Raw genomic sequence first — 15,317 nt, 5'->3', positions numbered from 1 at the left:
ATGTATTGAGAACTCGTAATGACTTGTAACGATATTTCGAGACATGTATTCGACCATGATTGATGATGATGAGATATTTGACACATGTCGAAACTTCTAATAACTTTGGCTCATCGATGACTCACTTGCTTTTCAATGAATATGCATGTTATTGTATAAACGGTGGATCTGTTTAATTGTGTACAGAGCCAAAACGCAATTTTGTTTACAAAAGTTAGTAGTGGCGTGGGGGTAAAGATTACCAGTTGCACTGAAGTAACAGTAGCGCCGGCTAGTTCCACGCGCTGTAGATAATTATCAGTAGCGTTGGGTGAAAGCGCGCTACAACTAGCTTTAGATACCAGTAGCGCATCGGCCAAACAAGCGCTACTGTTAAAAAATAGTTGTAGCGCCGTAGCAGTAGCGCGCCTGCCCGCGCTACTAATAGCAAGAAACCCAGTGCTACTGGTAAGGATTTTCCTAGTAGTGTCCGCTGCCACGCGCGCCTCCACCGCTTCCTCGTTGCTTCCGCTGCCACGCGCGCCCCCACCGCTCCAGCGCCCCGCCACCGACGCACCACCATGTCGCCGCGCCGCCGATCAGCGTCGGGCTACCGCGGCGTCCGCCAGCGCCCCAGCGGCGGTTTCTATTCCGAGATACGGTCCGGCGAACTTCGGCTCGGCCTCGGCACCTTCGGGACGGCGCGCGAGGCTGCTCGCGTGTACGACGCGGCGGCGTGGCGCCTAGGCAGGCCGCGCGCGCAGATGAACTTCCAGGACGTCTACACGCTCCAGCAGGCGCTGGACCGTGCCCCGCTGTCTCATCTTAACACGACAGAAGACCGTGCGGAGCACGCCTAGCGGCAACGCCGCCTCCTCGTCGCCCAGGAGGACGAGCGGGTCATGGCGGAGTGGCGCCGGTGCCACCCGGAGGACGTCACCTACGAGCAAACCTACTGGGCAAGGCGTCGCGAGAAGGAGGAGCAAAGGCGCCACGACCGGCGGTTGGACATGCGTCGGCGGAAGGCCCTGGCGATATGGCAGTGCGAAATTGTTGAGAATGGTGGGCAGACGATCTTTACGTCTGACGATGATCGTTGGACGGACATATGGCTCGATACCTCGGACAAGACCAACGAGGATGGTGATGATGATGATGGTGCCGACGACTGGGAGTAGGTTGTAGTTGCACTATCTAGTTATTTTTATCTATCTAGCTATGGAACTACGTAAATTATCTATGTATCATTTTTTATCTATGAATTTTATTTTAGTTTTATTAAAAAAAAATATGCAATGTATAGCGCGTGCTGCCTTTTTGCGCCGCCGCTGAAGCTACGCGCGTGTGCTCAATTTTTACGTCGCTGTTGGAGTCAGCGCTATCGGTCGTGCCAAACCAGACAAACGGCGCAGATGCTCTAAGAAAATTTACGCAGATGTAGCATTGCCACATGACGATTGTGTGCTAGAGTGCTCTTACTTTTGGCCGCAATTGAAGTAAAACAAAAGCATAGCTCGGACCGACACGTTCTTGGCACGCGAAGACGAGCGCCGAACTATTTTCCACCTGCACAGACTAGCCCCATAGACCAGCACGTCCCTAGCCAATTATTGCGGGCGGACAACACCCTTCTACTTTTCTCCGGATCACTGGACCAGGAGCGCGGAAGAGCGCACAGGACATCCACCATTCACCGAGGATGAGGGGAGGAAATGGGTTGAGTCGCTCTCGCGAAAGGGACCCCCCGCTCTGCCCCTCTTTCCGCGTGGCGAAATTCTCTCCTATAGTCGACGACCGTGCGCTGCAGCTGCCGCCGTGCCGTACCTCAGCGTCGCCGCCGACGCCTCAATCCCGCCTCTCGCCTCTCGCGCGCGCCGCCGCCACCGCCGTCCCCGTCCTCCCTCGCCGGGACGTCGTGTTCCCGCTGTCTCCACCCCGTCCCAGAGGCGATTGGGTTTTGAGGTATGGGGCTGTTTCACCTAGCGATTTGTTAAATCACACCGAGCTTCACAATTTTTGGGTGTGCCGATGCGCCCACCCGGCACGCCATCTTGATCCGCCCCCGTTGGAGAGGAGTGATATTGAGCAGAATTGGAGGTATTCTCTGATAGGATTATATCAGTCTCGGAATAAAGAGTCAGGCCCTTATTAATTATGCAGAAAATAAAAATAAAAACCTTATTGCTCAATACTAGTATCCTATTCAACAAGCTGTACAAAAAATAGCCGGGGAAACAAAATTCGACTTATGATGCGGATTGAAATCCATCAGGCGCTTTGACTTTTAGGGAACGTTCATGTGTTGCACTGATGCCCATGGTCTGTTAAACATCATGATAATCCTGTCTAATGGAATAAACAGGATAGTATTCTTGAAAAATGCTATATGCAGACTCGTTGTATGCCTCATATGCTTCGCTTTACTGCTTTATTTCTCACAATTGGCCTCCACTGCTCATACTTTCGCCTACATAATGCATTTATAAGTCTACAATTCTTTGTGTATGTATTGAAATAGGCTTATGACAGGTTCTTTGTTTTAAATTTTGTAGCCTAGGCACTGGGATCTTCTTTGAAGTAATTGAAGCTATCCTAATTGACAAACTAAATTCAGTGGATTATACTGAGAATCAATATTCTGCTCAGCTGTATTTTCACCAAAACACGGCCATTTTGTAGCCCCTAGTCAAAAAATATGGGGAATGAGATATGGTTAGCCATGATGAGTATGCGCTTGCTCTTGTGTGATTAGAGCTAATTTGGAAATCTATAAATTCAAATTCAAGTTATTGATGGAGCATGCTAACTGTGATGCACACGAGCATGTTATAAATGTAGCACATGGGGAAACCGCATCAACATCAACCAGTCATCAAGATCTGCACAGTGATACGGATGAACCACATCAGGAAGATCGGCCTTCAACAAGCACGCGAACGCCATCGCCAGTGTCTTCAGCATCAACGTCACCAACTGCTTACAGCTCCAGAAATTTATCATTTCCTAGAAGAGATAGTTTTTATGGTCGTGGAACAAGTCTTTGGAATTCTGGTTTATGGATCTCGTTTGAATTTGTCATGTATGTAGCACAGATTACAGCTGCTATTGTCATCCTCATCTTGTCAAGACATGAACTTCCCCATGCCCCTTTAGTTGCATGGATAATTGGTTATACAGTTGGCTGCACTGCAAGTCTTCCTCTTGTATATTGGCGCTATGTCCATCGAAACAGACCCAGACCTTCGGAGGAAGAACCTGAACAGCCACCTACAACTTATCCTACTTTGACTTCATCTTCATCAGAAGGACGCAATCAGCGTGCCAGTGGTACTGTCTTGCATCTTGGGTGTATCACAATTGCTTGTCCAAGGTGATATTTAACTCCGTGTTAATTTTGATTTTGAATTCCCTAAGCTTCTACATCTTGAGGAATCCTTCTATGCAGTCACACTCCTATGCATTTTAAATCTTATGGTCTTATATGTGTTTTCCAGAAATCTGAAATGGTGGAAGGAAGAAGTTAATGGTTAAGTTGAATGAAATGGCAACCTTTAGAGCATCACACAATTAGTTTAGTTTGTATGATCTTACGCTTGTTTATTAAAATTATGTAGTAGGTATATAAAAATGTACAGTGTGAAAACAATCTGAGATAGGAGTTAAATAAAAATTATAAAAGCTTAAGCAAAACCTTTAAAATAAGCAAATGCAATTATCAGTTTGTAGAGATAAGATAATATATGTGCAGTTTTATTTTACAGTATAGCATTGTATAAAGCTACCACAACAATTTCTGTAAATCAGGACAGGGGTGTTTTGTGAAAAGATTTCAACGTCTTCTTTTCATAACTTCTCCCTTTCCATGCTTATCTCTCAAGGATATGTTCTTTTTTTGGTTTGCCAGAAAGCCTGTCAGCCTTAAGAAGTCAGCAAAAGAAACACCTTTTGATGGCTTTCCAAGATTTGTGAATTTGGAAAGGAGAACTTCATAGGTTTTTTATTCCACATGGCAAAAAGTTGTAGAACTGTTCACTTTGTGAGCAAAATCTTGCTGATATCTTTACTTAATAGGGACCAATGTAATTAGTGTAAGCCACTTGAACGACATGTCCAGTGTCAATCTTAGTGTACCACATCACCTCAAAGTTAAAGAATATAGTGGCACAGCAGATTATTATGCGTTCATATCTTTTAGCATATAACTACCACATAAAGCCTCAACAGAAAAGAACTAGAAATATACCTATATACAGGAAATATTCTACAACTTAGTTATCATATATCCTCGTTTTCTTTTTCATTTGCTTATTTCTTATGGAAGTATAGGAAGACATAGTAGAAATTTGTTCCACGGACTAGGGCAATTCCCTATGCCATAGCATAATATTACCATGCCTGCTTCACATGTCTGACTAGACTGGTTTGATGATGGTCCCTTCTGTGTTGTGCTTTACAGAAGTATGCAGCTATGTGGATCATAAGTTCATAACATATCCTCTTTAGCTAGAGTTAAACTGTTGCTATTTTACTCTTGTCTAAAGTATTCTTATTTGGTTAGTAACTTGTAGAACTTGGTGATGTGGGGTCTTATAGTACTTGGTTGTATGTTAAATTTGAAGTGAATGAATGCTGTTATTTGATGTGATTATGTTTTATAGGCCTAGCATATTGGCTTATCACTCGAAGACAGCTGTAGACTGTTTCTTTGCTATATGGTTTGTTGTCGGCAATGTGTGGATTTTTGGTGGGCGTGGCACTTCATCAGATGCTCAGGACGCTCCAAATATGTATAGGTAATTGCACTGCTCTGTGTTTATTCCATTATTTTTGTTGAACTCCCAACTGATTTGCTGCCCCTTCACAGGCTATGTTTAGCGTTCCTTGCACTTAGTTGTGTTGGGTATGCCATTCCGTTCATCATGTGTGCAGCGATATGCTGCTGCTTTCCATGCTTAATTTCCGTTTTGCGCCTCCAAGAGGATTTGGGTCAAAGTAGAGGAGCTACTCAAGAGCTAATCGATGCATTGCCAACCTACAAATTTAAACCAAAACGAAGCAAAAACTGGGTGCTTGATCATGCTTCGAGCTCCGAGAATCTTAGCGAGGGTGGCATCCTGGGCCCAGGAACTAAAAAGGAAAGGGTTGTTTCTGCTGAAGATGCTGTGAGTATTCTGCATCCTTTTCCTGTGTCATGATATTCAACAAATACTGCAAGGATTTGCTATTGAGCTTCATATGCTCCATGATTTAGGAACGATAGCTTCATTCAACACAAGTGTTATGCTGCAACATTTATTGTGTGTGTACCTTACTTTAGAATATTTATCAATAGATGGTATTGTTTTTCGTGATTTTTGTGAACTACTTCACCAAACAATTCAGTGTTATGCTGCAACATTTATTGTGTGTACCTTTAGAATATTTATCAATAGATGGTATTGTTTTTCATGATATTTGTGCACTACTTTCACCAGACAATTCATCGAAATATAATTTTTGTTCTCAATGGGTAGCACAGATTATTCTCAAGTGCTTTTGACAGATATTCTTGGTTTCAAGGAACACTTTTCTGTGTCTTACTATATCCACGTATTCTTCTCATGAACCTTCAAATCATTCTAGTTTTCTTGCTAGCATGTGAACTCCTCTTCCATACATTGATATCTCCTTATTCAATATGTACTCCAGGTGGCTAGATTAATACTCCCTCCGTCCCAAAATAAGTGTCACTGATTTAGAATCAGCGACACTTATTTTGGGACGGAGGGAGTATCTGTTAGTGTGTCCACTCTTTGCAATTTGGCCAATACTAAATCATGGCCTAGGTCTCCAAATACTCTACCATATTGATTTCCATTGTTCACCATCTGGGGTACATTTGCTCTCTTTCTCGGCATGACTCACAAGTTGTCTCCTTATTCAACAGCATGTCCCCTCTTAGAGCATCAGCAAGGAACATCCTGCATGTAATAAGCTGGGGCCCACCACTCTGTCTGATTTCGCGCAGAGCTCTACACATATTATTTGTTTATGAGAATGTGCATGTGGTTCAAACAAACACATGCTCATTGTAAAAAAAATCATAATTTTTTGAAGTGTTTTGCCCTTTTTTTTAAAGAAATTATAGCTAGGTGTAGGCCAAATTGCTGCCCCCCCCCCAAGTTCTCCAAATACTTTACCATATCAGTTTCTAATACACTCATATGGGACACATTTGCTCTTTCTCAGCATGATTTACAAGTTATAACTGTCGAAGTTTCTAATATTGGTGCAGGTTTGCTGCATCTGCCTTACTAAGTATGGAGATGACGATGAGCTCCGCGAGCTTCCTTGCAACCATTTGTTTCATGTGCAATGTGTCGATAAATGGCTCAAGATAAATGCAGTATGCCCACTCTGCAAGACAGAGATTGGAGGCGTGGTTCGATCATTCTTTGGATTGCCCTTTGGCCGCCGCCGTGTTGATAGGATGGCAGGAAGAGGTGTAGCTAGCTCAAGATTTAGTGTATAGAACACGTCCCTTTGCTCTGATATATGCTTGCTTTGTTGTTTGTTGTATGCCTAGTGTTGCTCATGGGATTCAGTGTGCTGATTCTCAAGAAAAGCAGTAAACTGCTTTCTGTCAGACTGTTACGCTTGGTTCACCAAACAGATGACAGCAAGTGGAGACCTGATGCTTGTAATGGCATGTTTGTGGTATAGTGGAGGTGATGTTATATTCCGATTTATCATTTGACGTCGAGCTTGTAAATAAAGAGACAAAGTTCACTTCTGAGCGCAGGGAAGGATGATATATTTCGTCGAAGGAAGAATGATAACTTCGAGAGCATTCTGTTGTGTGCTATCATTGTGCTTGGTATTTGTTTAATAGCCAGTACTGTGAGTTTCTCTTGGTTGGCACCATGCACCAAATAGGCAGCACCAATCTAACGTTTTTGTTGCTTTGGGGATGCTATATTTGCTACTCCCCCCGATCCAAGATGAACTAAAATCATGACACTTATTTTGGATCGGAGGGTGTACAATGTTTTCTTTCCTACAAACCTATTGTTGCTCATGCATTTGAGAAATTGATGGAGACAAGTTTCCGTAAGAACATATACATTTGCTTCAGGCAAAATGATGTGTTTGTCATGTATGAGCAGAAGTTGAATAACCGAAAACCTATGTGAAAGCAGCGGTGAAAAAGATGCTAGAGGCCTGGAGGGAGAGGTATGGAATCAGCATGCCCTTGGTGCAAAGAATTTTTTGTAGGATTCCGATCCACTCGGAATTTTTGAATCCATTTATTTCAAAGGAATAAATTCTCCAAAAGTTGGGTGGAATGTTTTTCTACACTATGGCTTCTTTGGTTCAAACGAATTTTAAATCAATTTTGTAGGATTCCAACACACAGGAGGTTTTTCTAGAGTCCATTTGATTCAAAGGAGTGACCTCTCCAAAATTCGTCTTAACTGTTCTCCAACACCACGATTCCATAGAATTTCTAGCAAGTTTAGGTGTCATATCTCAATAGAAAGTTTATGTGTTTTTGCTGGTTCATGTACGATTCCAAATGTCAGCATATCCATTCCTACATTTTTCATGTTCCTATGTTCTTAAGCGCAGAAGGTTCTACAATTCCATCAGATTGACTGGAAAATCCACTTATATCTTGACAAGCATGACATGCACTCAATATCTATATAAAATTCTCATGGTTTTTCCCGTGACGCAACCAAACAACTTCCGCTACCGATTCTAGTGTTTTCATTCTCAGGATTCCAAATGTCATGATACCATATTCTCATATTTTTCATATTACGATGTTTTTAAAACCCTAGTGGCCCTCAGTTTCTGGCACCATTCTCACATTATTTTAACAGCCTCTTTTTTTTTTGAAAAAATCTCCAGATGATGTAAGGTAAGCATGTTCAGGAGGCAGAAGCTAACATTTTAGATAGTCAAAGCCATCGTTCAGCAAGCACAAAGCAGGTGGCGACTTACAGCTGCCCCTCCCATGCGTGTGTGCATGTACTGGGTGGCATGTTGCATATGGCCGGCAGCTGCAAATATGCTCACAATAATTCAAGGCCGGAATGTCTGCAGTCCACACCAGAGAACAACCCCCCTATTCCAGCTGTTGTCATTGCGGTTAGCTCGTTTTCCCTGATGACTGATTAGTTTAAGAAACATGAGAGATGTCTATGCAGGGAAACTTTTTGTCTGATGCGAAGACGTCGATGTCGTGGAGAAGTTTCACGGAATGTTGGCATCCTCCTGCTGGCCTAGCTTTGGAAATCCCTCGTGCAGGGTGGGTGGCAGCTCGCCAGGCCAGGACCGAATATTTCCCTCTCGTGATCTCGTCTATTTCCAAAGATACCAGGAGCTGTGTACTCTGGCAGACTGGTGGCCACAATGTGGCTTACACCAGCGGCGTTTTCCTGATGACTGGTTACTTCATTTAATTATTATAATGTTGTATGGTTTATTTTGAGTGTTCGAGATTTTATTATTTTTTAAAAGACAAAAATATACTCTCACTGTAAAGAAATATAAGACACTCTTATATTTCTGCACAAGAGGGAGTATATATTAAGTAGCACAAACCCGTACGTAAAAACTCTTAATTGAAATTGAAAGATACACCAAGTCCTTGGGGTCAAAGTCTTCTTCGGCCTCGTGATGTGTGTCATGAACAAAGCTCTTAGTTGCCTTTAGATGCGACTATATGGGGTATATATGAGAGGCAATACATAAAAGTTTTTTAAGGACAAGTAAACGAGTTATACTTGTACGCATCGACGTCAACGCAGCGCCCCACACCATTTGTACTACGGTTAGTCCAACACGGTACTAGAATTTAGAAGTGTTGAACTCACCCTCTTGTACTTGCCGAAGATACAATGCTCACGAAATTCCAATTTTCCAGTTTCATATCCATCAAGAAGACCTTTCTTAGTTAACTCTGCCAAACCAAGTTCATATGCCCAAGGCTAGCAACATAACAATCAGAATTCTTTAAAATAAACGGAGTAGCATTACCTGAAATGGTAGAACTCGAAGGTAGTAAAGACCATTGGTCAAACTTAAGTCACCTTTCATCACAACAAGAGAACCTTTGGTCTATCTCCACTTAAATACTTGTACCGTTTTGCATGAAGGGCGCTCACAAAGAGAAGACCTCTCTTCATCTTCGGGATATATCAAAAATCTGTCAAAGTTCTGATTGTGCCATCAAACATCTTGATTTGAAAGGAACATATGCCTTCAATCATGCATGGTGAATTATCAAAATCTAAAACGGAACCAGTATCAGTAGTAGTAGAATCAAAAGTAGTAAATCAATCTCTATGCGAGCACATATGAAAAGTAAATGCAGTGTCAAGTACCCAATCATCATTGGTCTCAACACATCCAGCAATAACAATAAGAGCATCATCGGAACTATCATCACCAGCAACATTAGCAGAATTTTCACCTTCTTTGTTACCTTTCGGCTTGTATGTGCCATTCCTTTTTTCTTTGTTCTGCAACTTGAAACACTAAGAGATGTGATGCACGTCTTGCAATATTGTTTTTACCCTGGATTGCGATTGGCCCCTGTAGCCATTCTTACCTTTTCCTTTGTTTCCATTATGCGAGTTCTTCTATTTGGTCCTGCCACGAACATATAATCCCCCGGCTTGGGATAAACTTGAACTATCATGAGGTACCACTAGTTTCATCTTATCCTCAGAGTTCAAAGCTTCATAAACTTCATTAAGCATGAGAGTATCACGACTGTGCAATATGGTGTCTCTAAAATTGGTATAAGAACTTGACAGTGAACATAGTAACATTAAAGTCGTATCTTTCTCATCATACTTAACATCCATTGCAGCTAGATCGGATATAATCTCTTTAAATTCTAAAATATGATTCAAAACATTACCTCCCTCGAGTAACCTGTGCAGGAATAATTTTTTGCTTCAGATGCATCTTGCTAGTGAGATCTTTTGTCATGCCAATCCCTTCTAGCTTTACCATAGAGCAGTGGTTGTTTTCTCGCTCAAAACTTCCTGCAAAATATTATTATGCAAATGGAGTTGAATTTGTGACAAAGCCTTACAGTCATTTCTTTTCTCCCCATCGGTCCAATCTTGAATTCTATTTTTCCGCTACCGTACTAAACCTTCATGTAATTGGTGTTCAGAATAGCGTTTCCTATCCCCCCTACTCCTAACCACCTCATTGATCGAACTCCAAGATCTAAGGTACATGCAGGGTCGAAGAACAAGGAAGAGACAAGAGATAACTCCACCAATCGGAGACATACATGCCGTTCATTATTCAAAGTCATTACATCGATACCTCATACAAATACATAGGGTTGCAAGGCTAGGACTCAACCCATTGCCTTACCGAATTACTCATACATGACGATCGGATCGCAAGAAGAAATCATCGGAGAAGACATAAAGATGAATGCTTTATTGATACACAAGCGGTGGTGGTTCACTGGTAAAGGCAGGCGAGCCCGTCTCCTTGTAGGGCTTGGGGAGATCCGGGGCGTAAAACCAGTCTCACTGCCACGACTCTGTCATTCATGACATCGGAAGGTCAAAGTACTATGAGCTCAGGTGAGGTTGAGTAACTACTCTGTCACAATCCGATATCTTGTTGTTCTCCTTACGCGGTTTTGCTTAGAAGAAATAACGCCCGAGGCCAAAATGCAGGGTTGTTCCAAGAAAGCACTCACATAGAGTGATGACGCATGCAAGATGTAGAAGCCCGTTTGATGTGACATGGTGGAGTTGGAAGCCATAGTAGGTAAGGATCCCCCGAACGAAGCGAGTAGCGGGAGAGATCGCTACAGATGATGGATGTATGGGCAACCAGGTTCCAGTTCAAAGGCCTCAGAATCTTGTCCGACGGTTGCGCGACAAGCCATGAGAGATTGCGTCGCTCAGGAAGGAATCCCTAGGTAACTAAACCTTGCGAATGATTGAAGGTGGTTGTGGAAGGCCAGCTCCCCGGTCCCCTGGATAGAACAACCACCTCGTTTGGAAGATGCTGGAGACTTGCAGATTTATCCACCGAGGCGTTCCCACGACCGACTGCCACACCACTTCCGCTCCTCATGGCCGCTCCAGATTTGTGCTCTTCCATTGATGGTGACAAATCATAAGATGGAGATGCTCTATTTGTGCTTACCTCCCTCGGTTTATAAAGGCATGGGTGGGAAGCAAAGTGGCAGCATGACTCTCGAAGACTACACCGGACGAGGAGCAACACGTGGACTGTTGGCTCACAGGAAAGGCGCAAACCTATCACTGTCACACAGTTTGGACTTGGGCCCTAAGCAAAGAGTCTTTTCAACAACCCATGGCAAAGCACGGCCTGGTCCAACTGTAGGGCTCCAGCCTCGGCCTTTATCTGGCCCAGGGATGTTTTCGGAAGGCACAGGAACAAGGGTCCCATGACCTCAAGCCCGGATGCGACAAGAGCTGTAAACCCCTGGCTATAAGCACACGAGCTTGCTGGGCACCACACGAGGCATGAAGATTCTAAGCATCGGATCAGGAAGTCACGCACCCGTCAAAGCCCCGGGTATGCTTGAAGCCGAGCACACACGGATTTTTAAGAGGTCAAGGGGAGCCTGCCTGGGTTCTTGTTCTCGAAGATCAACGCGCTCTAACTCCAGACACGCTCACGGGCTACTGATGATGCAATACAACAGGGGTGGGTGCTTGGTATGTCCACCAAGGGGCTCACCAAGGGGCTCGTACGACCTGGAGGGAGCCCCACAATAGGAGGGAGCTGATACGTCCATTTTGCATCATGTTTTCCTACTATTATTTATAATGTTTTTATGCATAATAATGCTTTTTGGAGTATTTCTAATGCCTTTTCTCTCATAATATGCAAGGTTTACATAAAGAGGGAGAATGACGGCAGCTAGAATTCTGGACCTGAAAAAGCTACGCCAGAGTTACCTATTCTACACATCTCCAAATGAGCTAAAAATTTACAGAGAATTGTCTCGCAATATATGAACAATATTGGAGCAAATAACTACCAGAGGGGGCCCACCAAGTGGGCAAAACCCACCTGGGCATGCCAGGGATCCCAGGCGCGCCCTGGTGGATTGTGCCCTCCTCGGCCCACCTCTGGTGCCCCTCTTCTGATATATAAGTCTTTTACCTAGAAAAAAAATAAGGGGAGGACTTTCGGGATGAAGCGCCGCTGTCTCGAGGCGGAACTTGGGCGGGAGCACTTTTGTCCACCGGCGGAGCGCTTCCACCAGGGGAACTTCCCTCCCGGAGGGGGAAATCATCGTCATCAGCAACGACTCTCCCATCTTTGGGAGGGCCATCTCCATCAACATCTTTCAATAGCACAATCTCCTCTCAAACCCTAGTTCGTCTCTTGTGTTCAATCTTTGTACCGAAAACTTAGATTGGTGCTTTTGGGTGACTAGTAGTGTTGATTACATATTTTAGTTGAATACTATATGGTTTATTTGGTGGAAGATTATATGTTCAGATCCATTATGCTATTTAATACCTAAAAGCACAAGTGCTCCCTAGATGGTTTTGGTAATTAATGTCAACATATCTCTTGTTGGACTAACACCTTTATCTAGTATATTTCAGACAAGTTCAACAATGGAGTGGCATGGACTAAAGGATGTGGGAACTCCTTCAAGATGCTAAGGACAAAGGATTGGCTCAAGCTTCAAGCTCAAGACTCTTCATTTTACATTTCAGTGATCCAAGATCACACTGAGTCTATAGGAAAAGCCAATACTATCAAGGAGGGATGAGGTGTTGCTTAATGAGCCTCTTGCTTCATGTGCTTAGTGATATGCTCCAAAACCCTCAGCTACTTTCTCACATCCACATATGTCCTAAACCTAAAGTCAAACTCGGCCCCACTGATTCTTTCTATCCGGCGCCACCGAGTTTGGATATCTTAGCCACTGCCACAAACCCTAAGCAAATCGGTCTCACCGATAGGGATCTCGGTCTCACCGAGATGGGATTGTAATCTCTCTGTGTATGCCCATTATCAAAATCGGTCCCACCGAGTTTGAGCAATCGGTACTACCGAGATTACAATGCAAACTTCCTGGTTAACTTATTACCAAAATCGGTCCTACCGAGTTTGAGTAATCGGATCAACCGAGTTTGCCTGACCAACTCTCTGGTTAGCTAATTACCAAAATCGATCCCACCGAGTTTGTGTAATCGGTCTCACCGAGATTACGTTATGCCCTAACCCTAACCATATCGGTCCTACCGAGTTGCATTTCGGTCCCACCGAAAATCACTAACGGTCACTAGGTTTACTAAATCGGTCCGACCGAGTCTATTGAATCGGTCCCACCGAGTTTGGTAAATTGTGTGTAACGGTTAGATTTTGTGTGGAGGCTATATATACCCCTCCACCTCCTCTTCATTCGTGGAGAGAGCCATCAGACTAAACCTACACTTCCAGCATCCTATTTCTGAGAGAGAACTACCTACTCATGTGTTGAGGCCAAGATATTCCATTCCTACCATATGAATCTTGATCTCTAGCCTTCCCCAAGTTGCTTTCCACTCAAATCCTCTTTCCACCAGATCCAAATCCTATGAGAGAGAGTTGAGTGTTGGGAGACTATCATTTGAAGCACAAGAGCAAGGAGTTCATCATCAACGCACCATTTGTTACTTCTTGGAGAGTGGTGTCTCCTAGATTGGCTAGGTGTCACTTGGGAGCCTCCGACAAGATTGTGGAGTTGAACCAAGGAGTTTGTAAGGGCAAGGAGATCGCCTACTTCATGAAGATCTACCGCTAGTGAGGCAAGTCCTTCGTGGGCGACGGCCATGGTGGGATAGACAAGGTTGCTTCTTCATGGACCCTTCGTGGGTGGAGCCCTCCGTGGACTCGCGCAACCATTACCCTTCGTGGGTTGAAGTCTCCATCAATGTGGATGTACGATAGCACCACCTATCGGAACCACGCCAAAAACATCCGTGTCTCCAATTGCGTTTGAATCCTCCAAAACCCTTCCCTTTACATTCTTGCAAGTTGCATGCTTTATTTTCCGCTGCTCATATACTCTTTGCATGCTTGCTTGCCATGTGTTGTGAATGTTAAACTTGTGCCTAAACTCCACTTAAACTTTAAAAAGGCTAAAAACTGCAACTTTGGTACATAGTGTCTAATCACCCCCCCTCTAGACACCTCTTCTCAAGGTCCTACAAGTGGTATCAGAGCATTGGTCTCCATTGATTTGGTTTAATCACCATTGGAGGAAGAAGAATGAGTCTACTTTGGGGAGTCTTAGACATAGAGTGCCTATTCTTGATTGAGAGTATTTTCATGAGTGAAAAAATGAGATGCTTGTAATTTTCAATCAATATCATTTGAACAAGTACATTGCTAGTCCTTGTGCACCTTGCGTTGATCCTATGCATCCTACGCTTGATGAGTCAATTAATATGATTAGGAATGTTAGAACTGTTAATCTTATCACTAGAGGCTTGCCTAGAAACCTGATTATAAAACTGCCTACTCTTGAGTGTGCCTACACTATATGGAAATTTCTTGAGGAACGATTTCCTGATTTTTCTTTGAAAAATCTTGATGAAATTCTCCGTAAGTCTATTGCTTTGAGTAAGATGAATACTAGTGATCCTATGTTTAGTGATCGTCTTTTTGAGCTTACAAACCTTATGCATGCCAAAGGAAATGTTGGTATTATTAGTGATATTATTTCCGAAGCTATAAAAATTCATAGACAAGATCATTGTCAAAATCACTCTAACGAATCACCCTCTCTAGGACTTGATCCACCACATGACGATGTTGAACATGGATACTATGATGAGGATGATGATAGTGACTTTGATCTTGATGATGCAATGAGACATTTTGGTCTTATGGCAAATCTTCGGGGATACATGTCAGGAGGAAAGGAATGGGTCCTTGACAGTGGATGTACCGATCACATGACCGGAGATAAAGACATGTTTCATGAGCTTGCTGATAATGATAGTCCTCGAAAGTATGTCACTTTCGGTGACAACTCAAAGGGTAAGGTGGTTGGCCTTGGTAAGGTGGCCATCTCACATGATAGCTCCATACAAAATGTCATGCTCGTTGAATCTCTTGGATACAACTTACTTTCAGTATCTAGACTTGCTGACTTTGGTTTCAATGTCTTATTTACTGAAGTTGATTGCCAAGTGTTTCGTCAAGACAATCATAAAATGATCTTTACCGGCATCCGTAGAGGTGATCTATACATTGCTGATTTCACTAAAAAGGCTCAACCTAAAACTTGCTTCATTGCTAAATCCTCAAAAGGTTGGTTATGGCATAGACGA

The 15,317-nt window shown here is 43.3% G+C and overlaps 1 protein-coding gene across 2 annotated transcripts; it reads left to right on the top strand.

The window, feature by feature from the left end:
- The first annotated feature begins 1,634 nt into the window (after positions 1-1,634).
- On the top strand, positions 1,635-6,808 carry LOC123111720 (E3 ubiquitin-protein ligase At1g12760). Of its 2 annotated transcripts, none has more exons than XM_044532569.1 (5): positions 1,635-1,941; positions 2,532-3,349; positions 4,638-4,772; positions 4,844-5,141; positions 6,254-6,808. In XM_044532569.1, the coding sequence occupies exons 2-5, from the start codon at positions 2,772-2,774 to the stop codon at positions 6,488-6,490; spliced, it is 1,248 nt and encodes a 415-aa protein (XP_044388504.1). In that variant the 5' UTR covers positions 1,635-1,941; positions 2,532-2,771; the 3' UTR covers positions 6,491-6,808. The 2 variants fall into 2 exon arrangements, with proteins under 2 accessions (XP_044388504.1, XP_044388505.1); XM_044532570.1 differs by lacking the exon at positions 1,635-1,941 and having other exon boundaries at positions 2,821-3,030; positions 3,072-3,349.
- Positions 6,809-15,317: the final 8,509 nt, after the last annotated feature.

This window comes from Triticum aestivum, chromosome 5B (genome assembly GCF_018294505.1).
Source record: "Triticum aestivum cultivar Chinese Spring chromosome 5B, IWGSC CS RefSeq v2.1, whole genome shotgun sequence".
NCBI lineage: Eukaryota > Viridiplantae > Streptophyta > Magnoliopsida > Poales > Poaceae > Triticum > Triticum aestivum.
Note: the sequence above shows the minus strand (reverse complement) of the source record. Positions and strands in the feature narration are given on the sequence as shown.